At 68.5% G+C, this 24,737-nt stretch overlaps 4 protein-coding genes across 4 annotated transcripts; 2 read left to right on the forward strand and 2 right to left on the reverse strand.

Moving 5' to 3' along the window:
- Positions 1-719: 719 nt before the first annotated feature.
- On the reverse strand, positions 720-4,716 carry IDH2 (isocitrate dehydrogenase (NADP(+)) 2). The gene is made up of 11 exons (XM_058811259.1): positions 4,610-4,716; positions 3,615-3,706; positions 3,081-3,246; positions 2,541-2,701; positions 2,317-2,460; positions 2,080-2,216; positions 1,834-1,985; positions 1,648-1,760; positions 1,466-1,563; positions 1,273-1,365; positions 720-918 (listed from the first exon to the last, which is right to left on the reverse strand). The coding sequence occupies exons 1-11, from the start codon at positions 4,698-4,700 to the stop codon at positions 831-833; spliced, it is 1,335 nt and encodes a 444-aa protein (XP_058667242.1). The 5' UTR covers positions 4,701-4,716; the 3' UTR covers positions 720-830.
- A 5,503-nt stretch (positions 4,717-10,219) lies between these two features.
- Positions 10,220-18,649, forward strand: SEMA4B (semaphorin 4B). The gene is made up of 15 exons (XM_058811533.1): positions 10,220-10,385; positions 11,603-11,747; positions 14,200-14,360; positions 14,594-14,656; positions 14,775-14,873; positions 14,986-15,097; positions 15,311-15,427; positions 15,534-15,691; positions 15,856-16,037; positions 16,123-16,273; positions 16,397-16,607; positions 16,687-16,802; positions 16,943-17,106; positions 17,178-17,272; positions 17,396-18,649. Exons 2-15 carry the CDS (start codon positions 11,660-11,662, stop codon positions 18,169-18,171), a joined length of 2,493 nt encoding a protein of 830 aa, XP_058667516.1. The 5' UTR covers positions 10,220-10,385; positions 11,603-11,659; the 3' UTR covers positions 18,172-18,649.
- Positions 18,650-20,113: 1,464 nt separating this feature from the next.
- Positions 20,114-22,865, reverse strand: CIB1 (calcium and integrin binding 1). The gene is made up of 7 exons (XM_058811584.1): positions 22,792-22,865; positions 22,658-22,692; positions 22,135-22,237; positions 21,601-21,754; positions 21,234-21,352; positions 21,072-21,160; positions 20,114-20,826 (listed from the first exon to the last, which is right to left on the reverse strand). Exons 1-7 carry the CDS (start codon positions 22,840-22,842, stop codon positions 20,805-20,807), a joined length of 573 nt encoding a protein of 190 aa, XP_058667567.1. The 5' UTR covers positions 22,843-22,865; the 3' UTR covers positions 20,114-20,804.
- Positions 22,866-22,969: 104 nt separating this feature from the next.
- Positions 22,970-24,028, forward strand: GDPGP1 (GDP-D-glucose phosphorylase 1). Its single transcript, XM_058811106.1, has one exon. The coding sequence runs from the start codon at positions 22,970-22,972 to the stop codon at positions 24,026-24,028; it is 1,059 nt and encodes a 352-aa protein (XP_058667089.1).
- Positions 24,029-24,737: the final 709 nt, after the last annotated feature.

Raw genomic sequence — 24,737 nt, forward strand, 5'->3', positions numbered from 1 at the left:
TGGGGTCCTGGGCAGAGGAACTGGCACCCCCTCCTTGCCCCCCAGCTGCTCTGGGCTGGAGGGAAAGGCTCTCCCTGGGGCAGCCTGTGAGGTGGGGTTTGCCCCTCCGTGCCCAGGGATGTGGCAGGGAAGCAGTGCTTCCCTGGGGCAGTGCTGAGTCTGGCACCACTCTTTGGGCTCTTCACTCTGTGCTGTGGGGCAGAGGACTCACAGCACCCACAGCGTCATCCCCCAGGAGCACCCAGAGCTGGGCAGGTCCTGGCAGGCATCAGGAGCCAGGGGCCAGCCAGGGCACAGGGGCTGGGACACCTGTGCTGACCCCACACACCCTGCACTGTGTCAGTGGCTGAGCACCATCTGCCCCATCCCCAACGCCCCGGGGCGGGTCACTCAGCCCACTGCCCCTGCCAGCCTTGGGGCAGGATGGAGATGGCCACAGAGCCTTGCTGAGCCTGGCAGGGCTGGGGACCCCCAGACGCTGCCCTCAGGCCAATGCCAAAATGCTGCAGTGCACGGCCCCGTCAGGCTGGCAAGGCTGAGCTGAGGGCTCTGGTGCCCCCCCTGCGCGCAGTGCAAAGCTGTGCCAGGTGCTGTGCCGTGGCTGGGGAGATATTTAATGGCACCAAACTGTTATGGGGTACATGAATCAGGGCAGGACACACACCCCCCCACACCCCCCACCCCACACTCCCCTGCTACAAAGGCTTTAAAAACACTCCTAAGAAAACTTTAGAAAAATTATTCAACTGTTCCTGAGCTGTGCTGGGGAGCTGGGGAGGGCACTGGGCCCCTCCCAACCCCATCCATCCCAGAGATGGAGAGGCTGTCTCCTATTTCTTGCCCAGAGCCTTGTCCAGGTTGTTCTTGATGGCATCCAGGAAGTCGGTAGTGTTCACAAAGTGCTCATTCAGCTTCACACTGGGGAGACAGACAGGGATTGGGGGGGGTCCCTGCCTGCCTCCTCCCACAGGCACCACAGCCCTGGCTCCAGCATGTGGCCCCTGCCCAACCCAGTCAGTAGGGAACAGCCAACCTGAGTCCCTGGGGACTGTCCAGAGAGGCCAGCAGCTACCACCTGTGGCCACCGTGCCCAGCCAGCTCCTGGACACTTTCCTACTCTCAAGGCTGCCCTGCAGGGCCAGCCCATCCTTGTGGTCACTGTGCTGTTCTTGTGGCCACCCTAGAGGGTCCCCCCACCCGCACGGTCACCCGTGCAGCCACGCTGCCCTGGTGCAGGTGGCTGCCCCCCTTGTGCCCTGAGAGCCCCCGTACTTGGCAAGGCCGTGGATGCAGCCAGCGAGGTCCTTGGTCATGGTCCCGCTCTCCACGGTGTCCACACACACCTTCTCCAGCGTCTGCGCAAACCTGGGCACGGGTGTGGGGCACAGTTTGCACAGCTGCTGCCACGGTGCGACCAGAGCAGCTGCTGCAGGGACCCTCCCCGGGGATCCCACCCCCTGCTCACTTGATGAGCTCCGGGTTGCTGTCCAGCTTGCCGCGGTGCTCCAGGCCGCGCGTCCAGGCGAAGATGCTGGCAATGGGGTTGGTGCTGGTGGGTCGGCCCTGCGCAGAGACAGGGGTCAGCTGTCTGCTGGGGACACCCTGCCCTGGGCAGCCTGGCACAGGCAGCTCACAGGCTCTGCCCACCTTCTGGTGCTCCCGGTAGTGGCGGGTGACAGTGCCGTGGGCGGCCTCGGCCTCAATGGTCTTCCCGTCCGGGCACACCAGGACAGAGGTCATCAACCCCAGGGAGCCGAACCCTGCGGGGGGACGGGGGTCAGGACAGCTCCGGGGGTGACGCTGCAGAGCCCACCACACCCTACCCTGCTCCACCTTGGGCCAGGATGTCTGACTGGACATCCCCGTCGTAGTTCTTGCAGGCCCAGACGAAGCCGCCGGAGGATTTCAGCATCTGGGCAACCATGTCGTCGATGAGCCGGTGCTCGTACCAGATCTTCAGCTTGTCAAACTCTGTCTTGTAGTGCCTGGGAGCCCGGGCCGGGGTCAGCCACGCTCACCCCACGTGGGTCTCGCTGCCAGCGCCCCCAGGACAGCCCAGACCCCCCCCCAGGTCCATACTTATCAAAGATCTCCTGGAAGATGTCCTTGAAGCGCCCGTCATAGGCCTTGAGGATGGTGTTCTTAGTGCTCAGGTAGAGCGGCCACTTCTTCTGGATGGCGTACTGGAAGCAGCTGTGCGCAAAGCCAGAGATGGACTGCAAGGGAAGCGCAGAGCCTCGTGGCACCCTGTCCCTAGCTGGCATCACCAGGGTGGGAGGCACGCTGCCCCGAGGGCCCCCTGAGCCCCAGCAGTACCTCGTCCGTGTTGTACATGCCCATGCCCACACCGCCGCCGGGGAAGTTGAACACCTCCCACTCCTTGGTGCCGCTGCCGTCCTTTGGCGTGAAGATGATCTTGAATGTCCCGGACTTGTCCACCACGAAGTCGGTGGCTTTGTACTGAGGGGGCAGGCAGAGGGTCAGGCAGGGGCGGAGGCAGCTGCTGGGCAGCCACAGCTCCCTGCCGTGCTCTGGCTCACCTGGTCACCGTGGGCGTGGCGGCCGATGGTGATGGGCTTGGTCCAGCCGGGCACCAGCCGGGGAATGTTCTTGCAGATGATGGGCTCCCGGAACACCGTCCCCCCCAGGATGTTCCGGATGGTGCCATTGGGGCTCTTCCACATCTTCTTCAGCTTGAACTCTGTGGGGCATGCAGATGGGACCCCTGAAGCAACCCCAGCCCCCCTGAAGCACATGGCGCCTGCCAGCACCCAGCTCCACTGTGCCACGGGCTGCTGCCAGACCCTGCTGCAAGGGGAGGGACAGCCAGCATGAGATCGTGGCTGGCACAGGGCACAGGTCAGCGTGTCCCCAGGCCCATGGGGTCCCCACAGCACCCACAAGCCCCCAGGGTGGGCAGAGGGGCACAGCACTGAGCATGGTGCAGCCCCAACCCACCAGAAACCTGAGCAGGCAGTGGGAAGGCACTGCTGACCCCAGAGGGCACAGACAGGAGGCTCAGCACCCCACGGAGCTGCCAGCACCCCCCCACTGCAACGGGAGCTTGGCCCCGTGCCCACCTTCCACCCTGGCTTCATCAGGCGTGATGGTGGCACACTTGACAGCCACGCTGTACTTCTGCGTGGCCAGCGCTGAGTCAATGGTGACCTGGTCATCCGTCTTGTCCCGATGCGGCAGCCCCAGGTCGAAGTACTTTAGCTGGACATCCACGTTGGGCAGGATGAGCTGAGGGGCCAGCAGAGTGTCAGAAGGGGGGAACAGTGTGGGGTGCCTGGGGAGCAGCACCACGGCATGGCCAGCCCTGGCACCCATCCCGGCCCAGCCTGGCTGCCTGCCCAAGCTGGTTCCCCCTGCCCCAGGTGGTTCTGCTGACCAGGATGATCCCCCCTGCCTTGAATAGGCCTCTCTGCGTGAGACAGCCGCCGCTGCCCGCAACCGCCTCACTTAAAGGTCGTTCTGGTAGTTGTGCCCATTTTACGACCTGCTTCCTGCAGACAGAGGGACGGAGGCGGGAGGGACAGACAGAGGGCAGCACAGGGATCACCGGCTCTCCGTGCAACCCCCCAGCTTCCCGGGGGCACACCCCCCATCACCTTCTCCTTAATGAAGGCCCAGATGATCCGTGTCATCTCGTCCCCGTCCATCTCCACCACTGGGTTTGCCACCTTGATCCGCTTGTCGGCATCTGGAGAGCAGTGGGGGTGTGAGGGGTGCACCCCTGGTCCCACGGCTCCACACCCTTGTGTGGGGCCAGGGCAATCTGTGGGCACCACACAGCTCCATCCAGCCAGGTGTGGGTGCCACCCTGGCTAAGGGCCAGGTACGGGCAAGCCTCACTGGGATCTGGGCCCGTTATTGGGGTCACCACTGCTGGAGTGGGGGTCAGAGTGCAAAACCCACCACGTGAGGGGGACAGGGACAAGGACACATTCCTCCCAGAGTGGGATTTACGTGCAAGCCGGGCTCCAATGCCTCAGTGAGATCAAGAATGGGACCAGAACCAGGAGCAGGTGCAATCCCCTGGGGCCAGATTCAGGCACAAACCGAGGTGCAAATCCCTGTGTGGATCCTGGACCAGGACTAAACCCCTCTGGGTGCCAAACCTGTCTGTGGCTCAGGCTGTAAACCCCCACGCGGTACCCAGAGCAGAGGTGACCCTCCCTGAGTGGGACCGGAGCATTGATAGGCAACAAAACTCTGCGTGGCACCATGACCAGGATTTTGGCACCCTCCTGAGGGGCGAAATTCCGCGTTGGTCCGGGACCTTGAGCGACCCCCCCGCGCACCAGGCTCAGACCAGGTACGAGCTGGAGTGCAAAACGCCACGTGGAACCGGGACCAAACTCCCCAGGGACCAAAGTCACCTGTGAAACCCCCCGTAGAACCGGGACCACCCCCCCAGGAGCACACCCAGCTACAAAACCCGCCGCGGGTCGGCAGGGGCCCGCGGACCGTCGGTACGCGCGACTCCGGATCCCGTTTCAGACACCGCCCCCCTAAAGAATCCGAGCCGCCCCCCCGTGGGTCCGGCGCGCTCCCCGGGCGCGGCGGGCACGGCCCCGCGGTGTCCCCCCGTGTCCCCACTCACAGTGGCGGCGCTGCCCCGCGGCGGCGGCGGGCGGCGGGCAGCGGGGCAGGCGGCGCAGCGCCGGGGCAGCGCGGAGGTAACGGGCGGCCATGGCGTGGGCGGACGCGACGGGGCGGACACCGGGGCGCGGCTCTCTCCGCCCCGGGGCGGGACACAGCCCCGCTCCCCTCGTGGGGCCCCGCGCGGCTCCGAGGGGCCCGCGGGGGGTCCCGCGGCGGGGTCGGGCCTGGGCCGCGTCCGGCCCCAGCGCCGGAGCTCGGCGCGGCCGCGATCCGCAGCACCCCCGTTCCCGCCGAAGGGATGTTGCATCCCTGGCTACGTCGGGGTTACGGATACGTGGCCAAACCCCACGTGGAACGGGGACCAGACTCCTCCGGGACCTGATCCGGTTGTAAATCCCCTCGTGGAACAGGGAACAAAACCCCCTGGGACCAGACCTAGCTGCAAAACCCTGCCTGGGACCAGAAATTAAACGAAACCTGGGGATCAGACACCGGTTTGAAATCCCTCGTGGAACTGAGAATGGCCCCACCCCCCAGGACCAGACCCATTTGCAAAACCCCTCGTGGAACCGGCATCAGACACCCTCAGGATCAAAAACCCAGCTGTAAAAACCCTCCTAGAACCGGGACCAAACCCAGCTGCAAATCCCCGTGTGAAACTGGGGTGGCACATGGGGCTGGGGGCGTGCGTGCACAGCCTGACCCTACATGGAAGCCGCGTCCCTGCTCCCGGCTGGGCCGGCGCGTGACTCGGCAGCTGGATCCAGCAGGACAAGGGCAACTGCCACTGTTCCACCGGGGACCTTCACCTCGCCTGGCCCCGCGTGGGGAGGACGAGGAGGAGGAGGAGGACCACGACGACAACGAGGACAACTACCGTGATGACAACGACGACGGGGGTGATGCACACCAGGGGCACCCCAAGAAGGTGCACGGAGTGTGCCAGGGTTGCCAGGAGGCTGCTCGGGCTGGGAATTTGTTGTCCTGCTGTCCCAGCCAAGCCGATGGCTTTTTTTAGCCACATGGGACGGGCAGAGCCTGCTCCGGGAGGAAAAACAGCCCTGTAGCTGGCAGCCCCCGGCGGAGGGGCAGGGGGAGCTGCGGCAGTCCTTGACGTCGGCTGGCTTTAACATTAACCAGAGCAGGAGCCGCGGGCTGCCGGGGGGGCCGGGCTCCGCCGTGTCCGTGCTCCCAGCGCCCGGCCCGGGCTGCCGCGGCCCGCCGCCCCGGCCGGCCCTGCTCGGGGGCTGCCCCCCGGCTGCCCTGGCCCTGGCCCCGCGGCCGGAGCCGCCCAGTGACCGCAGCGCCGGCAGGACGGGGCCAGGCCAGCGCCGGGACGGTCCCCGCGAGGCGGGCCCGGGGGCGGCCATGTGGCACAGGCCCAGGGCAGGCCCCACGCAGCGGCACCGCCCGTGCATCCCGGGCCGCGGCCCGGCCGCCTCCCGCTGCTCCGCTCCAGTGTCCCTGCACGGCCCGGCCGCCTCCCGCTGCTCCGCTCCAGCGTACGGCCACCCTGGGGACACAGAGGGCCGGCAGGGGCCGGCACTTCAGGGGGGACAGATCCCGCAGATTTGGGGCCCAGCCAGAGGTCGAGAAGGACACGGTGTGGGGCTGTGTGCGTCTGCCCGTGGAGGGGGCACCGAGGGGCTGACAGGGCCGCGTTCCCTCATGCTGCCCGCAAACACACGAGCCCTCAGCGCTGCCCAGAGCTGCTGGCCCGTGGGCTGGAGTGGGGGCTGTGTCCCCCCTTGGGCGACCATTGAGCTCCCGGGGCTGCCAGCGTGGCCCTGCCTCGGCACTTCTGCCAGGCCAGTGCAGGCAGTGTTTCAGTGTCCGTGATCCCAGCAGCTCTGGGTACTGCTGGCACCCAGCTGCCAGCCACCAGCTCTGTGTGCTACTGTGGGGACACCCACGGCCGTGCTGTCCCTGAACCACACAGAGCTACACATTGCCATGAGGTGCCCAGTCCCATGAATTACCCCAAAACTCCCTGAGCTCGCCACCACCACAAAGATCTCATCATGATGCCTGGGGCCGTGTACACAGGCATTACGTGTCCCCATAGCCACCCCTGCTACCAGGGACCCTCAGGAAGGGCCCCCAGTGGTTGCTGCCCCCCAAACCACTCTCCCCAGTAGTCCCATGGTGCTGGAAGCCGCTCAGTGTGCTGGGGCTGCAACACTCAGTGCTGGGCAGGACCCCTTTAGGGCCGGTGCCATCCCAGGAACCGTGGGGGCAGCGACAGCCCCCTGCAGTTCCCGCCCCACATGGGGGTGACTGCCCAGGCAGGAGCGGCCGCCCCACATTGGGGTGACTGCCCAGGCGGGAGCAGCCCCCAAAGTGGGGGTGACTCCCCGGGCGGGAGCAGCGGCCCCACATTGGGGGTGACTCCCGGGCAGGAGCAGCCATTCCCCGGCCCCCGCTGGCCCGGGGCCCCCGGCGCGGCGGCGGGGCCGGGGCGGGGCGGGGCGGGGCGGGCCGGCCCTTTGTTGTGCTGCGGGCGGAGCCCCCCGGAGCCGCCCCCGCACCGCCCCGCGCCGCCGGGGGGAACACCCCGGAGCCGCCCCCGCCGCCTGCGGCTCCCGCCGCGCCTCGGAGCCGCCGAGCGGGTGAGCAGCGGGGGGCACCGGGCGCGGGAGGCGTGCGGGAGCAGCGAGTGTGCAAGGGACGGGCGCGCCCGCGGGGTGCGTGTGCGAGGGCCGGGCTCGGGCGGGTGCGCGGGCACGCGCCGTGCAAGGGGCCGCGCGTGCACGTGCACGGGGGTCCCCGAGGGACGGGTGCGGGGGGCTGGCAGTGCGTGAATGTGAGAACGTGCGGGTGTGTGACCGTGTGTGACTGACTGTGTGTGTGACTGACTGCGATTGTGTGCCTGTGCGTGTGAGTGACAGCGTGTGAGAGTGTGTGTGCATCACTGTGCGTCTGTGTGTGTGTGACAATGTGTGTGTGCATTGCTGCGTGGCTCTGTGATTGTATGACAATGTGCGTGCATTGCTGTGTGGCTGTGCGTGAGTGACAATGTGTGAGTGACAGACAATGCGTGTGCATTGCTGTGTGTGCACCTGGGTGTGCCTGTGTGACTGAGCCGGTGGGTGTGCCTGTGTGTGTGCCTGTGTGAGTGTGTGTGCCTATGTGTGTCTGTGTGTGCCTGTGTAAGTGTGTGTGCCTGTGTGTGTCTGTGTGTGCCTGTGTGTGTCTGTGTGTGCCTGTGTGTGTGCCTGTGTAAGTGTGTGTGCCTCTGTGTGTCTGCGTGTGCCTGTGTGTGTGCCTGTGTAAGTGTGTGTGCCTGTGTGTGTCTGTGTGTGTGTGGGGTGCAGGCGCCCCGGGCCGTTCCCACAGCCTGTTCCCAGGCCGGTGTTTGCCGCCCAGGGTGTGAGCACCCCATGACCCGTCTGCGTGTGTTTACATGTGCCGGGTGTGCGTACAGCAGGCCGAGGGTGTGGAGGCACACACACGGCACTCAGGACAGCATCACAGCTGCTCACGGGCAGGCGTGTCAGAGCCCGCTCGGGACTGGGCCACGCGCGTGTGCGGTGCGTCCCACGGGTGTGATGTGCCCCGACACCTGCGGGGTGCACACGTGCTGTGTGTCCCACACATGTGGCCCCAGCGTGTGAGGAGCTGCTGGTGCCCAGGCAGCCCCTGGTCTTGGGCTGCAGGGAGGGTTAGGGTCCCATGGGCTTTTGGGTCATCCCTTGGGCCCTAGTGCCTGCTCCAACTGGGCCTGGGGCTGCTTAGGGGGCTGGCATTCCCTCTGACCCCGAGGAGCACCAGGGCAAGGGTAGCAAGGGTGCCACAGGACCAAGGGTGCCGTGGGGCTGAGGAGACCGGTGCTGCTTTGGGCTCTGTGGAGTCAGGACTGGCTGGGAAGGGGGCACCCATCCCTGAGCCTGGACCCTCCATTCCTGTACTCCGGGGAGCTGACACACCTGTGCTCAGAGTCCACCACCTCGCTGCCCCCCAAGGGTGCTCAGTGGCTGGGGTTCCTGATGGCTCTTCCCTGCCCTGTGCCAGGGCTGCCCAGCAAGGAGTGGGGGCCCTGTGTACCCTGCAGCTCCCCAGGCAGGCAGTGCAGGGTACAGACTGGTCCTGGCATCGCAGGGGACAGGTGGACTGTGGGGATACCCCCTTGTCCTCAGAACCGTCTCTACCATTGTGCAGGAGCGATGGGAGCAATGAGACGGGTATGTGTGGTGGGACACCCAGTGCCCCGGGTGCAGGTGCCCCGCAGTGCCCTGCCAGGGCAGAGGGGATGCTGTGGGGCAGCGTGGGGCTGGCTGTGTGCCACCACCCCCACCCCAGTCAGGGGGTCCTGGCAGTAGGGTCTGAGCTCACGGTGGGCCAGAGAGGTGGGGGGCAGCCCAGCTTGGCCCCGAGGGAGGCCCTTGGCTAGGCAGGGTGTCTCAGCCGGTGCACGTGGGGAATGGGGGATGCCCGGGGCCCGTGGGGAGCCTGTCAGGCTGTCGGAGCTGCCAGGAGCTGCAGCGCGCTCCAGCTGCGGCCGGCCATCCCCGCTGCAGGGAGACCCGCGGTGTGCGGGCAGCCGGCGCTCAGCAGCTGGGGCTGCAGCATCTGTGGCTGAGCAGGGCCCTCCGCTCTCTGCAGGTGTGCATGCGTGCGTGCTCACCCTCCGAGCGTGTGCGTGCTCAGAGCAGGCACTGCCGGCTGCTGTCTGGCAGCTCCCGCAGCCAGCCGAGGCGGGGGCGAGCGTGTGAGCCCCGCGAGGTGGGCACAGCCCGGCTGCGTGGGCAGCGTGCGAGCCGGGCGCAGGTCCCTGAGCAGGGGCCGTGCTGGGGCAGGCTGCGGGGGCCGCTGGAGCCGGTGGGAGCAGCAGCAGCAGCGGTGAGGCACACACAGCCCGGCCCGCTCTCTGCAGGCAGCAGCAGCGCCCGGTTCCATCGCTGCCTTCCCAGGCACCCACTGCCAGTGGGAGTGGGGTGCGGGCGCTGGCGTGGGAATTCGGTGCAGAAACCACTGCCCCACCTGCCTGCTGACCCCAGGCCACGGGTTTTGGCGCTGCCCAAAGCCCAGAGAGGTTTCCCCGTTGCCGGCAGTGGGCAGGGAGGGCGGCACGGCCGCCGCAGCGGTGCGTGCCAATGCCCGCAGCAGGGCGTGGGGCACGCACGGGCCTGCCGGGGTGCAGAGCGGGGCAGGGAGCTGCGGTGCCCCCGGCACTGCCCCGCTGGCAGCTGCGTGGGCAGGACAGGAGATAAATGGGAGTTTGGCGTAAACAGCCCTGGCTGCCAGCAGCGCTGGAGTGCCGCTTAAAGGCACAGGCTCTGGCCTGGTTCAGCTGCCTGCTCCTGCCCTCCCTCCCGGCCTGCTCTGCCCTCCTTTCCTCCCTGCCTGCCCCTTCCCTTTCCTTCTCTCCTGCTCCTGCCCTCCCTGCTCACCCCAGAGCAGCTGCCCTCCCCACGGGGGCTCCCCCGTCCTCGCTGCATGCCATCGCACCCGGGTGTTCACGCAACCCTGCCACGGCCGTGCACAGGTGGCAGCCAGGTCCCCGGAGCCCCCCAAGATGCCGTGGGACGTGGGGCAGGGGGCCATGGCTGCAGGGTGAGTGCCTTCTCCCACCCTGTTCAGGGTGACGTGCTCGGCTGGCTGAGTCCCGTCCGTCTGTGCCACTTCCCGGGCAAAGGGTGCTGCTGATAAGGCTGGGGTGGAGCTGTGGGACTGTCCCGAGCCTGGGAAGGAACAGCAGGAGCAGCGGGAACAGGAAGGGAGCAAAGTCGATTTGGGGCAGAAGGGCAGCCCAGAGCCCCAGCACTGGACATCAGGTATGACCTGTGAGTGGGCACCATCCGGCAGTGCCAGGCGGGCAGAGTGTGGGAGTGTGGGCACGGCTGTCCCGGGAGTGTGGGCACAGGCATCCACGGAGTGTGGGCACGGCTGTCCTGGGTGTGGGGGAGCATTTCTCCTGGGCAGGGGGCTCCAAGTGGATCCCGCCATTGCAATCCAGGGCTGGGACTGACCAAGAAGGACATGGGAAGCTCTGCCCCAGACCCCACACTGGGAGGGCAGCGCTGGGTCCCCTGGCCCCAGTGTGCTGCCTGGGGGATCCTCGGACCCCATCCCTCTGTCCCCCCGTCCCGTTGCCATGGCGATGTAAGGAGTTGTCATTAATAACAGTTGCGTGGGCGCTGCTGGCCGGGTGGGCAGTGCTCTGAGGGCTCGGTGAGCCCTGCCCACGCCCCAGCCAGCCAGGGACAGGGACAGAGCCCCCCGAGGGCCAGGCAGAGATCGTGCCCAGCACTGCCTGCTCGGCGGGACCCGTGCCGCGGGCACAGGGGCTGGCAGGGTTGTGTCGCCTGCACCGAGTGCTACCTGTGGGGGCACCGCTGCCGGCCAGGTGTGCCCGTGATGGGGCTGGCTCAGGCACCCGGTGGTACCCCGTGGCTCGGGAGGGAGGGAGCGCTGGGCTGCGGCGAGCAGAGCCCCCAGCCCCGGCAGTGTGGCCGTGGGACACAGCTGAGGGACAAGGGGGCGGCTCTGGTAGCGGCCGTGGGGCCGAGCTGTCCCCAGGAGGGCGGGACACTCCCGGGCCAGCTTTTCCGGGGACAGCAAGATGTGCTCCCAGGCAGCCCCCTGCACCCTCCGGGGTCCCGGCCCCACCGGCCTTCCCTGATCGCGGGGAGTCCCTGGCTGCCGCCAGCCCGGGGACAAAGCCCCGTTCCCTCCGGACCGTGGCGGCCGCGGGGCGGGGGCTGGGGCCGGGTCCCACTGGGGCGGCGTGGGGGCGGTACCGGCGGGGAACCGCCCGCCTCCTCTTCCGAGCGGCCCGCCCCGCCCGGGGCACCGGCGGGCTGGGGGCCGAGCGGGTCGGCGCGCCCGGGAGCGGCTGGGTACGGCTCGGGAGCGGATCAGGAGCGCTCGGGCGGGGCCGGTTCGGTCCGGCCGGGCGGGGCCCGCCCGTGGCTGTACGCCCGGTGCCGCGGGGCGGGGCGGGGGCCGGGCCGTGCCGTACCGAGCCGCTGAGCCCCTTCTCTCCCCGCAGGTCTGCAGCGCCCGGGCGGCTTCGCGGCCGCGGCGGAGCCCCGCGGCTCGGTCCGGGATGGCGGCGCGGCCGGTGCTGCCGGTGCTGGCGGCGCTGCTGCTCTCGGCGGCTCCGGAGCCTGTCCCGCGGGTCAGCCTGCCCTACGGTGAGTGTCCGCTGCCTTCGGTGGGTGAGGGTCCGCCGGCACCGGGGAGGGGAGCCAGCCCCCGCCGAGGGCTCCGGCTGGCGTCTGCCCCGGGGCGGCGGAGCGTCCCGCGTCCCCCGGGCTCTGAACGCGGCGTGGAAACGCCGTGTGACAGCCCCGCCGGCTCCCCGGGACACCGGGAGCCCTCCGTCCGCGGGACACGGAGCACGGCTGGGGCAGAGCCCCGGGGTGCTGCGGGGTGTGCGGTCACGCAGGCCCGTGCAGAGCCGCACCGGGGGTGGGTGTGCCGGGGGCACCCGGGACCGAGCACTTGTGCCCCGCGAGCAGGGCAGCGGTGGCGGCCGGGTTCCGTACCAGATGGGGAGGGTGAGCCGGCCGGGGCACTCTGCTCAGGGTGTCCCTGGGGCGGGGGACGCGCCACAGCCCCTTCTGTGCCGTGCTCAGCTCCGGACAGCTCTGAGCCCCTCTGCAGGCACTTGTCACCTGCGAGGCCCGAGTGCGGGGGGCTGCACTGGGCAGGGGCCAGGAGGGACATCCAGGAGGGCGCTAGGGCAGGCAGAACTGTAACAAGTGGGGGGCCTGTTTGCAGCCCCCTCTGCCCTGCAGAGCCCCCAGCAGCTGGCACGGGCTGGGCGAGGCGTGGGGCGCGCTGCTCGGGCTCACCCTGGCAGCTGTGCCGTGCGGGGGAGCCACCCACGGCTGCGCTGCCAGGAGTGGCTGGATCCAGCTGCTGCCGGCCAGCAGAGCCCATCCCGTCCTGCGCTGGGAGGGTGCCGTGGTTTGGGCAGCTGCGAGCGCTCCCTGGCTCAGCGTGCTGCGCTCACTGGTGTCGATGTGGCCCCACCACTCGCTCCCATGACCGCTGGCCGCGGCCGTGGTGGCTCCAGCAGATGTGGGACCTGCTGAGCTGGACAGGAGGCTGGGACCCAGTGAGACAAGCAGCTCGGCATCGTGCCACGCTGTGCTGTGCCGTGTTGAGCCACGCTGCCCGGCCCTGCCTGCACAGACCGGTTCTGCCCCGTGCTCTGCACACCTGTGGGAGCTGTGGGGCTGCAGCCACGGGCAGTGCCCGGGGATCCCGGCCTGGACCCTAGCGAGGCGGGGCAGCTGGGTGGGGAGCAGGGGCCGGTGACCGGTGTGTGTCCGGCGGTGGCTCCCTTGGAGCTGCCCACGTGGGGCTGCGGTCGGTGGAAGGGAGGAGCTGGGAGCTGCTCCCCTGGGAGCGCTGGATGTGCCTGCAGCAGGTTTGTCTGGAAGAAGCAGGTCTTGTCCTGACAGGTCCCTGGCAGCCACACCAGCAGCTAGCTCCCCGTGTCGGCACAGCTCTGCAAGGCACAGGGGCCCCGTTGCCCCTCCGCTGCCGTGCCCATCACGGGTGGCATCACCCCACCACTAGGGTGCAGGGCCCCTCACAGGAGGATGCCCTGGGGCATCAGCTTCCTCCTCTCTGCACCACTGTGGGGAGCTGGGCTGGTGCTGGGGCCAGCTGAGCCTCCCGGAACGGGGAGGATGCTGCCCCATCTAGAGGCACCTGGGGTTGGTGGAGCAATGGGAGGTGAGAGCTACGGGGTGCTCCCCACAGTACCACTGCCCCACAGCTCCTCGATCCCTCACAGTGGCTCTCACCAGGCAGGGCCTGGCAGGAGCTCTGGGTTTGTTGTCCTGATGGGGCTCTGGGAGCAGGCAGGGGCTTGGGGGAGGTCAGGGAGTCCCTGGAGGGTCAGGGAGTTGGCAGCGTGAGTCAGCCCGACGTGTCCCGCTCACACAGCCAGGCCCATCTGATTCAGAGCGGCGCTAGGAGAGGAAGGGCTTCCGGGGCCAGGCCACCCACGCGGGACAGGACGGCATGGGACGGGACAGGACGGGCGCTCCCTGACTCAGCATGGACTCAGCACGGCCACTGGCCCGTGTCCGGCACGGGCTGAGCCCCGCGGGGCAGTGTGGGCAGCATGGGCTGAGCCCCACATGCAGCACGGGGCTGAGCCCCACATCCAGCACTGGGCTGAGCCCCACATCCAGCACTGGGCTGAGCCCTCTGTTTTGCAGAGGCTGAGCCCTGCGGGCTGGGGCATGAGGATACTCCCAGCGCTCATCTCCCCCTGCAGTGAGGCTGGGGTCCCTGTGGGCCTGGGCTGGGCTGAGCCTGCCATGCTGCAGGGCTGAGCTCCAGGGCTGGACGTGGCTGGGCAGCTGCCCCAGTGCTAGGCAGGGCTCTTGTGGCATCCTGAGGGCCAGGAGGTGGCTGTGCCTCGCGGCGGCCTCGGGCACTAGCAGGGCCCTGCACAGTGCGCTGTGGTGTGTCTGGCGCTGTGGGCAGAGCTGGATCTGGCCCTGGCTGCTCCGGGTGGGTGGCATGGCCGAGGTGCTGGGCAGAGGGACAGGAGCAGCCGTGGTGCAGGGTTCTGGGGTGAGGTGCCAGCACGAGGCTGACGCCTGTCGCTCTGCCCCACAGACTCGGCCGAGAGGGTGGTGCGGCGCTTTGAGGCACCTGGCGTGTCCAACTACACGACCCTGCTGCTGAGCCCGGACGGCGGGACGCTCTACCTGGGGGCACGAGAGCTGCTCCTCACCCTCAACACCAGCAACTTTCAGCCCAGCTCCCCAGCTCGTAGGGTGAGCCCAGGGTGGGCTGGGCGGCCCTTGGGGAGGGAGGGGGCACCCAGCTGGAGTGCCGGGGATCCCCGCCAGCATTTGGGTCCGTGTGAGCCATCGTATATTCAGGACCAACCGCCCTAGAGCAGGATGATTGAGGTGGGGAGGATGTGGTTGCTATGAACAAGCCCAAGAAGGGTGTGGGTTGACCAGACAGGGACGGGGGACTCCCAGTGACTGTGCCTTCTCCACAGCTGCTGTGGAGTGCAGATGAGGAGAAGAAGAGGCAGTGTGTGTTCAAGGGCAAGGACCCCCAGGTGAGCCCCACTGCCAGCAGGCATCGGGGGCAGTGGTGGGTACGGGCAGTGCCCTGTGCGGGGTGGGTGTGGGTGAGAGCTGAGCCAAGGGCTGAGCTGGGTCCTCTGACCCCCACAGAGGGACTGTCACAACTACATCAAGCTGCTGCTGCAGCTGAACAGCACCCACCTGTACACCTGTGGGACCTGCGCCTTCAGCCCGGCCTGCGCCTACATCGTGAGTACAGGAACAGGGTCCCCTGCAGGTCCCCTCGTGCCGTCAGGGCCCTGCCCTGGGGTCCCTGGCACTGGGACAAGTGCTGCTGGCTCACAGCCTCCTCCTGCTGCAGAACGTGCAGCACTTCAGCCTGGAGCGGGACGCGTCGGGGAAGGTGGTGCTGGAGGACGGGAAGGGACGCTGCCCCTTTGACCCTGAGTACCGCTCCACGGCTGTCATGGTCGGTAAGGCACGACACCCTGGGACCCCCGCCCTTCCTCCTGTGCCCCCTGGAGCCCTCGCCCTCCCCGCAGCGCCCTGGGACCTTTGCCCTCCTCCCCGTGCCTTCTGTCCCTGCGTCTGCCCGGCCAAGCCGTGCCAAGGCCAGGCTATCGCGGCCCCAGCAGGGCCGTGCTGGTGCCGTGTGGCGGGTCCCAGCAGGAACGTGTCTTTGGCAGACGGCGAGCTCTACGCCGGGACCGTCAGCAACTTCCAGGGCAATGAGCCGACCATCTCCCGCAGCCAGGAGAGCCGCATCGCCCTCAAGACCGAGAACTCCCTCAACTGGCTGCAAGGTGAGGGGTGAGGGCTGGGGCTGGCACGGCTGCTCGGGGTCTCTCTCCCCTGCAGCGAGGGAGGCAAGGAATGGGGCCAGAGTGCTGAGGGTGCTCGTGCCCCCAGACCCAGCGTTCGTGGGCTCAGCCTACCTGCGGGAAAGCCTCCCTGCCGGCAACCCTGAGGGTGACGACGACAAGGTCTACTTCTTCTTCAGCGAGACTGGGAAGGAGTTTGACTATTTTGAGAACACCATCGTCTCCCGCATCGCACGTGTGTGCAAGGTGGGCATAAGGCAGCAGGGGGGTGTGGGGGCTGTGCCTGGGGCGTGACTCGCTGCTGGGGTGGGGGGATGTGGGGCCATCCTGCACACCTGGACCCCCATTCTCTCAGTGTGTGGGGTGCCCTGTGGCCACGGCATCGCCCCCTGACCCGCTGTGCCACGCAGGGGGACCAGGGCGGGGAGCGCGTGCTGCAGCGGCGCTGGACAACCTTCCTGAAGGCACAGCTGCTCTGCTCACACCCTGAGGACGGGTTCCCCTTCAACGTGCTGCAGGACATCTTTGTGCTCACCCCGGGTGAGCTGCGCTGGAGGGAGACGCTCTTCTACGGTGTCTTCACCTCGCAGTGGTGAGTGGTGGGGACCCAGGGCAGCACGGGGGGTTTGGCAGGGCCGGGCCCTGATCTTGTCGCGGGCTGTGCCCGTCCTCACCAGGAACAAGGGCGGGCTGGGCAGCTCGGCCGTCTGCGCCTTCCCCATGCGCAGCGTGCAGCGCGCCTTCGGCGGGCTCTACAAGGAGGTGAACCGCGAGACGCAGCAGTGGTACACGGACACCGGCCCCGTGCCGGAGCCCCGGCCGGGCATGGTAGGTGGCCCCTTGGCGCCTGCCCGAGCGCAGGACGCAGCACTGCCCCGTTGCTCTCCTGCTCCCAGTGGCTGCCACAGCATAGTACCCAGCCACTTCCCCAGGCCCTTCCTTTCGCTGCAGTGCATCACCAGCCACACGCGGCACCTGAAGATCAATTCATCGCTGCAGATGCCAGATCGAGTGCTGAACTTTATCAAGGACCACTTCCTGATGGACAGCCCTGTGCGCAGCCAGCCGCTGCTGCTGCAGAGCCAGCGGCGCTACCAGCAGATCGGCGTGCACCGCGCGCCCGGCCTGCGCGGCACCTACGACGTCCTCTTCCTGGGCACGGGTGGGTGCAGGCGGGCTGGGCAGGCCGGGCTGTGTGCCCTGCGCCCCGGCCCTGCTCAGCACGGCCCCTCTGTTTGCAGACGACGGGCGGCTGCACAAGGCCGTGCGGGTGAGCCACGGCGTGCACATCATTGAGGAGATCCGCCTCTTCCCTGACGGGCAGCCCATTCTCCAGCTGCTGCTGGACCAGGACCAGGCAGGAGCTGGGGCGAGGGGGGCACTGGGGGCTCTGCCTGCTTGAGGCTGGTCCCGTTTGTGGGCTGGGGGACAGAAACCTGGGAAGGCGGGGGTGTGCAGGAGCCCACCCTGCTGACCCCAGCGTGTCCCCTCCTGCAGGGTCTTGTGTATGCAGCCACCTACACAGCAGTGGCCCAGGTGCCCTTTGCCAACTGCAGCCTGTACCGCAGCTGTGGGGAATGTGTGCTGGCACGGGACCCCTTCTGTGCCTGGAGCCGGGGTGCCTGCCGCAGGCTCACCACACATCCCCCGGCACACCCACAGTAAGTGTGCACCCTCTGCCATCCCCTCCACCCCAGGGCACCCCACTGCCCTGCCCTCCCTCTGTTCCCAGGCTCTGGGCACAGGACATCGAGGATGCCGACACGGAGCGGCTCTGCCAGCCGGCCAACGCCTCCCAGCCCCGTCCCCGCATTCTCCTGCCCCCAGGTGAGCTCCCGCTGGTGCTGCTGTGAGTGTGTGTCCTGGGGGATCCCCCAGACTCCTGATCCACCATCAGCAGCCCCTGCCCACGGCTGGGACCCCGTCGCTGATACTGGCTTGTCTCTGCAGCCTCAGGCTCCCCGTGCCAGCAGATCCAGCTCCCTCCCAACGCGGTGCGGCCGCTGCCGTGCCGGCTGCTCTCCAACCTGGCCTCGCGGAGCTGGCTGCACAATGGGGCTCCTGTCAACGCCTCCTACCTGGTGCTGCCCGATGGAGCCCTCATTCTGGTGGGCAGCCCGGAGCGTGCAGGCACCTACGAGTGCTGGTCGCTGGAGGAGGGCTTCCGCAAGCTGATGGCCAGCTACTGCGTGGGCGTGCAGGAGCCAGCCCTCGGGCCAGCAGACCCTGGCAGGAAGGTGGCTGCTGGCCGTGACGCCCTGGAGACGGTCAGCACATCGCGGAGCACCTCAGCGGTGGGCAGTGCTGCAGCACGGCTGGACGGCAAGACCTACTGGACCGAGTTCCTGGTGATGTGTGTGCTCTTTGCCGCCGCCGTCCTCGTGCTGGCCTTCTTCGTGCTGCACCGGCACCGCGACGGCATGAAGGCCTTGGTGGAGCCCGGCGACCCCAGCAGGCACCAGAAGCCGCCCCGCAAGCCGGTGGAGAGCCTGCCCCTGAATGGCAGCAGCCTGCCCAGCACGGCTCCTGAGCACAAGGGCTACCAGGCCCTGCAGGACAACTACATTGTCAGTACCCCCGTGCATGAGCCCCCAGGACCCCCACGCACCTTCTCTGAGTCAGAGAAGAGGCCTCTCCACGTCCGTGACAGCTTTGTGGAGGTGTCTCCTGCCTGCCAAAGACCCCGGGTGCGCCTGGGCTCCGAGATCCAGGACTCGGTGGTGTGACGGGGACGACAGCCGAGCCCTCACTCACCACTGCCTCTGCTCTGCTGAGCCTCGCCGGACCACGCACCACTGCCAGGGTTCGTGTCGTCTGTGTGTGCATGCCCAGAGCCCGGCACCCACCCTCTGCGGCAGCGCCCACCAGCCAGCGGGGCCTAGAGCCTGGCGGCTCCCTGGCATCACCTCGGTACCTGTGGGTGTGAGGGGCGCCTCGTGCCCTCCAGGGCCCTGCAGGATGGCTCCAGCCCGGCGTCCCTGCTGCAGGGATGGGCACGGCTCCTGGCTCAGGCTGCTGGTGCCGGGCCCTGACCCCCTCTATGCAGAGGGCAGGAGGGGCGGCCGCAGACCCCCGTGCCCCAACTCACTGTGACGTCCCGCTGGGGACCCAGGGCCACGCGTGCGGCTGGGCAGCGCCAGCCCCGCGGCATGTGCTGTGTGTTTGTGCTTGGTTCGTTTTTGGTATGTGGAAAATGTGAATTGTGTCCGGGGAAGGGGAGCTGGGAACAGCTTCCCCTGCGCTGGGTGGGCAGGGACACCCCCACGGCCCCACGCGCGTGTGTGGAAACGTCTCTTGTTTTTATATAAAGTCCTTCAGACACGTGCGTGTGGCAGGGCTCAGTGCCTTCCTCAGGCAGAACCTTCCCGGCCGGCCCCGTGGAGAGCAGCCTCGTCTGGCTCTCACTGCAGCCAGAGGCAGATCTGCCCATGCCTCCAAGGGGGCAGAGGGCTGTGCTGGCCATAGCTCTGTGCTTGGCTGAGCACTGGGCCAGGGCACACGGGGCCCTGCAGGGACAGTGGCTGTGTCCCTGTGACCTCCTGGCAGCCCTGGGCTGTCCTGGGGCCGTGCCTGAGGCCCGTGCCACGGCAGGGTGGTGCAGGGAGGCCCTGTGGTGCGGGAGTGCAGAGCATTGGGGTGACGCCATCCTGGCACCATGAGAAACAGGAGAAGGCAGAGGTGACCAGGAGTAAGAAAACTGGGGGCCTGGGGCTGGGAGGAGGGCAGCCCCCAGCAGGAGAGAGGCGGTGACAGCCCCCTTCCCAGGAGCACAGTGTTGCGCTGCATGTGGGACCCACTGCCCGTGCAGGGAGCATCAGGTCCTCGTCCCCATGCCACCCTGCTGTGGGCCGACCCTGCACACTTTGCCAGCAGGACCTGACTCCGTGGTGGCTGAGGGCGAGGCCTGGGATTGCAGCCAGTGCTGGTTTTGAGCCCTCCCGCAGCTGGGAAGCACCGGCAGTGCCAGCACAGGCTGGGGAAGCGGTGAGCTCCGCAGAGATGGCGTGTCCAGGCAGGATTCCCCCGAGGGACCAGCACTGCCTTGCTCCCAGCTGGACCCGTGCACGGAACTTCCTGCACAGCCTGTTCTGGGACATCAAAAAAGCCACTGGAGGCGTTGGCTGGTGAGCTGCCAACAGACACAGCCCCGGGGCTGCAGGGGCACGGGCCTCGGCGGGCAGATACCGTCAGCACCGTGGGGCAGCGAGCTGGAAGGGCTGGCAGCGCCAGAAGCAGGAGCCACCGTGTGGGAAACAGCCACGCCAGAGCCCCGAGAGCCAGCGGCTGCTTTGCCCCAGCACGGGGCTCCGCGGGGCCAGCCGGGCCCACCGCAGCGCTGGCAGGGCAGAGAGGATCCTGAGCAAGGACAAAGGACCCTGCTGCTGCTGCCCGCAGCGACGGTGCCACTCGCTGCCCAGGGCTCCCCTCCGTGCCCCGGCCTGCGCACCGAGCTCTGTGCTGCCCAGAAGGACCCCAGTGTGCAGGAGGCGGCCCTGGAAGGGCTGTGGTGGAGCAGGACGTGGAGCCATCCCCTGCAGCGGCGGCTGGCGGCAGGCAGAGAGGGCTGGCAGGAGCCCATGTCCCCAAAACCCTGGTGGCACCCGTCCCACAGCCAGACAAAGGCAGCAAAGAGCAAGGGTGAAACCAGAGCCCTTTAATTGTGTCCTCACAGGGACTGGGGGAGGAAGAGGCCAGGGCGGCAGAGCAGCTGCTGTGCTGGAGCCAGAAGAGGGCAAAGACAGAAAGGGAGGAGGAGGAGGAGTGCAGGCTCTGAGCACAGCCGTGGGGGGACAGCTCTGCTCTGGGGTGGCACCTGTACAGTGACTCCTGGGTGACTGCTCAGAGAAAGCACCCCCATTTGGGTTATTGCTTGTGGAAAATGATCCACTTTTTGGTTATTGCTCAGAGGACCCACATTCGGTTACTGCTCAGAGAAATGGATCCGTGTGGCAGCAGGCAGGCTCCCAGAAATACAGGAGAGGCAGAAGAGGCTGGCAGGGGAGGCAGCTCCCTGCCTGCTGCTGGAAGGCACAAGGTAGGAATTGGTCCTGAGGGCAGAGAGGGGCTGTGCGGGCAGAGTGGCCCCAGGCAGGAGCAGGGCTGCCCTTGGAATGCATAGGGATTCAAATTCTAATGCTAAGACAGCAGAGGAGCTGCAGGAGAGGCAGATTCCTGGGACTCCCTGCTGCCAAGCAGGCACCTGAGAGGGGAGCAGGAGGGTTCCTGCCCAAGGCATTGCAGCACAGCCTGGCCACTGAGGGCCCGGGGCTGTGCTCCCTGGAAGAGGAAATGGCTGAGCCCACAGAGAGCTGCAGGAACTGGAGCAGAGCTGGAGGAGTGCTGCTGGACAGCCAGGGGCTCACAGGACAATCTTGAAGGAGCTGCAAGAGATACGACAGGATCTGCACCTGCTTGCTAGCTGACACAAAGGGTTTACAAGCACCCAGCGCTGCAGGGACCAGAATGCCCGTGTGGGAGAGGCTCTGCAGAGCCAGCAGGGGATGCAGAGCTCTGGCATTAGGGCACACTTGGCACAGGGCAGCCTGCCCTCGTGCACCACAGCTGTGTCCCAGTGCCAGTGAGCAGTGAGGGTGATGAGCCCCAGCCAGGCTCTGGGGACCCTCACCTGGCAAAGTCAGGGGAGCGGGAGACAACGTGCTGGAACTCGGCGAGGTTGATGGTGCCGTCCTTGTCGATGTCGGACTCCTCCAGGATCTGCGGGGAAGGGGAGCAGTGAGCTCTGTGCCCGGGGCTCTGCAGGGCCCGTGCCCCGGCTGGGAGCCCTCACGTTTTGGATGAGCTGCTCCATCTCTGCGCTGCTCAGCCGGGACCCCTCGCCTTGCCCTGTCAGGCAGTTCACCAGTTGCTCCAGGTCCTTCCTGTCCAGAATCCCATCGTTGTCAAAGTCTGCGAGGACAGACAAGGTAGGTTTTGGCAGGGCCACAGTGACCCCAGGGAGCCACAGACACCGGCACTGCACCCTCCATGCACCTCACCATGCCAAACCAGCTGTTCCCACAGGGAGTTCCTAAAGCCACTATCCCCATGGGTGCTCCAAGGGCACTGCCCGCCCTCCTGAACGTCAATTCATCACCCTGCTCCCGCTTCCTCCAGGTGCAGGGATCCCAGAACACAGCACCTGTCCCCAGCCTTACCAAAGATGCGGAAGGCATAGTAGGATTTGACATCAGAGGTGGCAGAATCGCTGAAGACACTCAGCATATCAAGGAAGTCTTCAAAGGACATGCTGTCATCCTCGGCCTCTGAGGTTGAGAACACGTGGCAGATGCGCTGCTGGAAGGGGTTTGCCTGCGGACACGGGAATGGCTCAGGCAGGGCTGGGGCCCTGCTGGCCCCATCAGGCACACCTTGGCTGTGGCTGCAGGTGAGCAGGTGCCCCGCTCTGCCACTGCTCCATCACCCATGGCACGGTGATGTCTGTTCTGTGCGCCTCCCGGGGTGCAGCCCCGTGCAGCAGGGATAAGCAGGGTCCCCCGTGGCACAGCAGGAACTCCCAGGGTCCGGCACAGCAGGGACCCTTGGGATCCTCCATGGCACAGTAGGGATCCCTGGGATCATCACTTGCTCGATGAGGGCAGGGAAGCTCTTTGCTGGCACAGCGAGGCCGTGCTGGGTGCACAGGGCCCTAACCCGGAGCAGCAGCGTCCCTGGTGTGCCAGGCACCATACCCGCAGCTCAGGCAGCGTCAGGATCTGGCTCTTGGGGACCCGCGCGGAGCAGGCGTTCTGCCTCTCCTCCTTTGGCAGCAGTTCACTGAACCTCTTGTAGGCACTTTAAGAGGCAACAAAGAGAGCGGCTCTGTGGTGCGAGGGTGGCAGCACCGTGGTGCCCGGCCGGCACCGGCCGCGCTCCCCAGGGCGGGCCGGCCCGTTCCCACCGCTCCCTCCAGGCCAGGCCGGGCCGGGCCGTGCCGGGCTCCCACCGGAGCAGGGAGAGGGGCCGGTCCGGCTGCCGCCCACCCGGCTCCGGGGCAGGCTGAGGGTCACCGGGCCGGCCCCGGCCCCAGCCCCGGGTCAGGGCGTCACCGGCAGCACCCGCGGACCTTGGCCCCGTCACAAGCGGTTCCGAGGGAGTGCCCCGGCGCCTCCCGGCTCAGCGGGGCGGAACGGGAGCTCTCCGTGCCCCGCGGCAGAGGCTGAAGCCCAGCGGGACCGGGCCGGCAGGCGGGGGGACACTCACGGCGGTACTTACAGCAAGATCTCCTGCTTGCTCAGGAACGTCAGCTCCTGCGGGGACAGCACGGCTCAGCACCGGCACCGGGGCCAAGGCCTGAGGCAGGGCAGCCAGGCGGGCCCCGCGGCCGGCCCTGTGCCCCGGTGCGGTACCTGGTACTCGCTCAGCAGGTCCCGCGGAATCAGACTGGCCGAGCCGCCCATGGCGCCGCTTCCCTGCGCGCTTCCCCGCCCGCCGCCGCGGAGCCGCCCCCCCCGGGCGGGGCAAACGCGCACGTACCGCCGGCCCCGCCCGCCCGGCACACCCGGCTCCCGGCCCGCCACCGCGGAGATGGCGGCCACGGCGGGAGGGGAAGCGGGCGAAGCGAGCCCGGAGGAGTTCGTGTACAGCGAGGAGGACTTCGTGCTGCAGGCAGCCGGCTGGGGCGACCCGGGCTCCGCGCCCTCCCGGTTCGACCGGGTGCTGCTGGCGAGCTGGAGCGACCGTATGGAGCGGGGACTGTTCCGGTACCGGCTGGGAGCGCTGCCCACCCGCGTCCTGCCCGGCGCCGTGCGCCTCGTGGCGCAGCTAAACGAGCAGCGCAGCGCGGAGCGCCGCCCGCCGCAGCCCGTCCGCAGCCTCCGCGACCCCTTCGACCCCGCCGCCTTCAACTTCACGCGGCTGCGCCCCGCCGAGCTGCTGTTCCGCCTGCGCCGCGCCGGCGGCCCGGAGCCGCTGCTGGTGGCGATCAACGCCAGCCCGCTGGAGCGGGGACACGTGCTGCTGCTGCCCGAGCCGGCGCGGCGCCTGCCGCAGGCGCTGACGGCCCCGGCGCTGCGCGGGGCGCTGGAGGCGGCGCTGCTCAGCGCCCACCCCGGCTTCCGCGTGGGCTTCAACGGGCTGGGCGGCGGCGCCTCGGTGAACCACCTGCACCTGCACGGGCTCTACCTGGACCGCCCGCTGCCGCTGGAGGCGGCGCCGGCCGAGCCGCTGGGGCCGCGCCTGGCGCTGCTCCGCGCCGGACCGGCCCCCGCCTTCCTCTTCTTCGCCGCCGGCCCCGCGGCGCTGGAGCCGGTGTCGCGGGCCGTGTGCCGCGCGGCGGAGCACCTGGGCGCCGCCGGGCTGGCCTGCAACGTGCTGGCCACGCGGGGCGACCCGCCGGCGGGGCCCGGGGGCGGCCGCGGGCTGCGGGTGCTGCTGTGGGCGCGCCGGCCGCTCTTCGGCCCCAAGGCGGGCGAGCCCTTCGCCGTGGCGCTGTGCGAGCTGGCGGGGCTGCTGCCGCTGCCCGCCGAGCCGCTCTACCGGGACATCACCGAGGAGCAGGCGCTGAGCGCCATCCGCCAGCACCTGCTGCCCGAGCCCGAGCTGCTGCACCTGGGCGGGGAGCTGGCGCGGCTGCTGGAGCGGTGATGGCACGGGCGGCGGCCGGGGCGCGGAACCGGGGGCACGGACGGCGGCCGGAGCGCGGAGACTGTGGCATGGAGAGCGGCCGAAGCTGAACCGGGGCCACGGGCAGCGGCTGGAGCGCTGCAGAGCTGAGCGCACCGAGACCGGCAGGGGGCGCTGCGGGTGGAGGACACGGAAGTGACGGTCACGTGGCCGCGCGAGGCCGCTCTGGCCGCATGCCCGGCTCTGTGGTGCGGTCGCCATGGGAACGCGGCGGAGCCGGGAGCGGTGCGATGGCGGCGGCGGGCGGCAGCGGCAGGGGCAGCGTGGGCCCGGGCCCGTCCCCGGAAACCCCTCCGAGTGAGGGGGCGCCCATCGCCGCAGCCCCCCGGTACCGTCCCGCTGCTCCCGCCGGACCCGAGCCGCGGAGGAGGCGCAGGCGAGTGTGGGGCCGCAGCCCCCGGCAGGGTCCGGCTGGAGCCCGTCCGGCCGCCCCCGGCGGCGCCTCCCGCTGCCTCACTCGCGCTCGGTCCCGGCCCCAGCCCAGCCGTGGCACAGTGCCCAGGCGGTGCCCGGCGCTCCCCAGCCCCCGGGAGCCGGTGCGGGTCCCTCTGACCCAAAATAAATAGTGTTCCCTGAAAGTGCCCCAAGGATCCCCTGTGTGACCCAGCCGGGCACGGCTCCGTGCCCAGGAGCGCCCTGCCCGCCTCCTTAGGGCTGTAGCGAGCCGGGC

This window comes from Ammospiza caudacuta, chromosome 10 (genome assembly GCF_027887145.1).
Source record: "Ammospiza caudacuta isolate bAmmCau1 chromosome 10, bAmmCau1.pri, whole genome shotgun sequence".
Taxonomy (NCBI): domain Eukaryota; kingdom Metazoa; phylum Chordata; class Aves; order Passeriformes; family Passerellidae; genus Ammospiza; species Ammospiza caudacuta.

Bases quoted from the DNA above. Each gene is read 5' to 3' on its own strand.
- GDPGP1 (XM_058811106.1), top strand. From the start codon at position 22,970: ATGGCGGCCACGGCGGGAGGGGAAGCGGGCGAAGCGAGCCCGGAGGAG.
- SEMA4B (XM_058811533.1), top strand. From the start codon at position 11,660: ATGGCGGCGCGGCCGGTGCTGCCGGTGCTGGCGGCGCTGCTGCTCTCG. The intron at 14,361-14,593 runs GTGAGCCCAGGG...CCTTCTCCACAG, and splicing joins CCAGCTCCCCAGCTCGTAGG to CTGCTGTGGAGTGCAGATGA. The intron at 16,274-16,396 runs GTAGGTGGCCCC...CTTTCGCTGCAG, and splicing joins CGGAGCCCCGGCCGGGCATG to TGCATCACCAGCCACACGCG.
- CIB1 (XM_058811584.1), bottom strand. From the start codon at position 22,842: ATGGGCGGCTCGGCCAGTCTGATTCCGCGGGACCTGCTGAGCGAGTAC. The intron at 21,755-22,134 runs GTATGGTGCCTG...CCGTGTCCGCAG, and splicing joins TGACGCTGCCTGAGCTGCGG to GCAAACCCCTTCCAGCAGCG. The intron at 21,353-21,600 runs GTAAGGCTGGGG...CTGTCCTCGCAG, and splicing joins CTATGCCTTCCGCATCTTTG to ACTTTGACAACGATGGGATT.
- IDH2 (XM_058811259.1), bottom strand. From the start codon at position 4,700: ATGGCCGCCCGTTACCTCCGCGCTGCCCCGGCGCTGCGCCGCCTGCCC. The intron at 2,702-3,080 runs GTGGGCACGGGG...CATGCCCCACAG, and splicing joins TGATGAAGCCAGGGTGGAAG to AGTTCAAGCTGAAGAAGATG. The intron at 1,366-1,465 runs GTGAGCAGGGGG...ACCCGTGCCCAG, and splicing joins AGCAACCCGGAGCTCATCAA to GTTTGCGCAGACGCTGGAGA.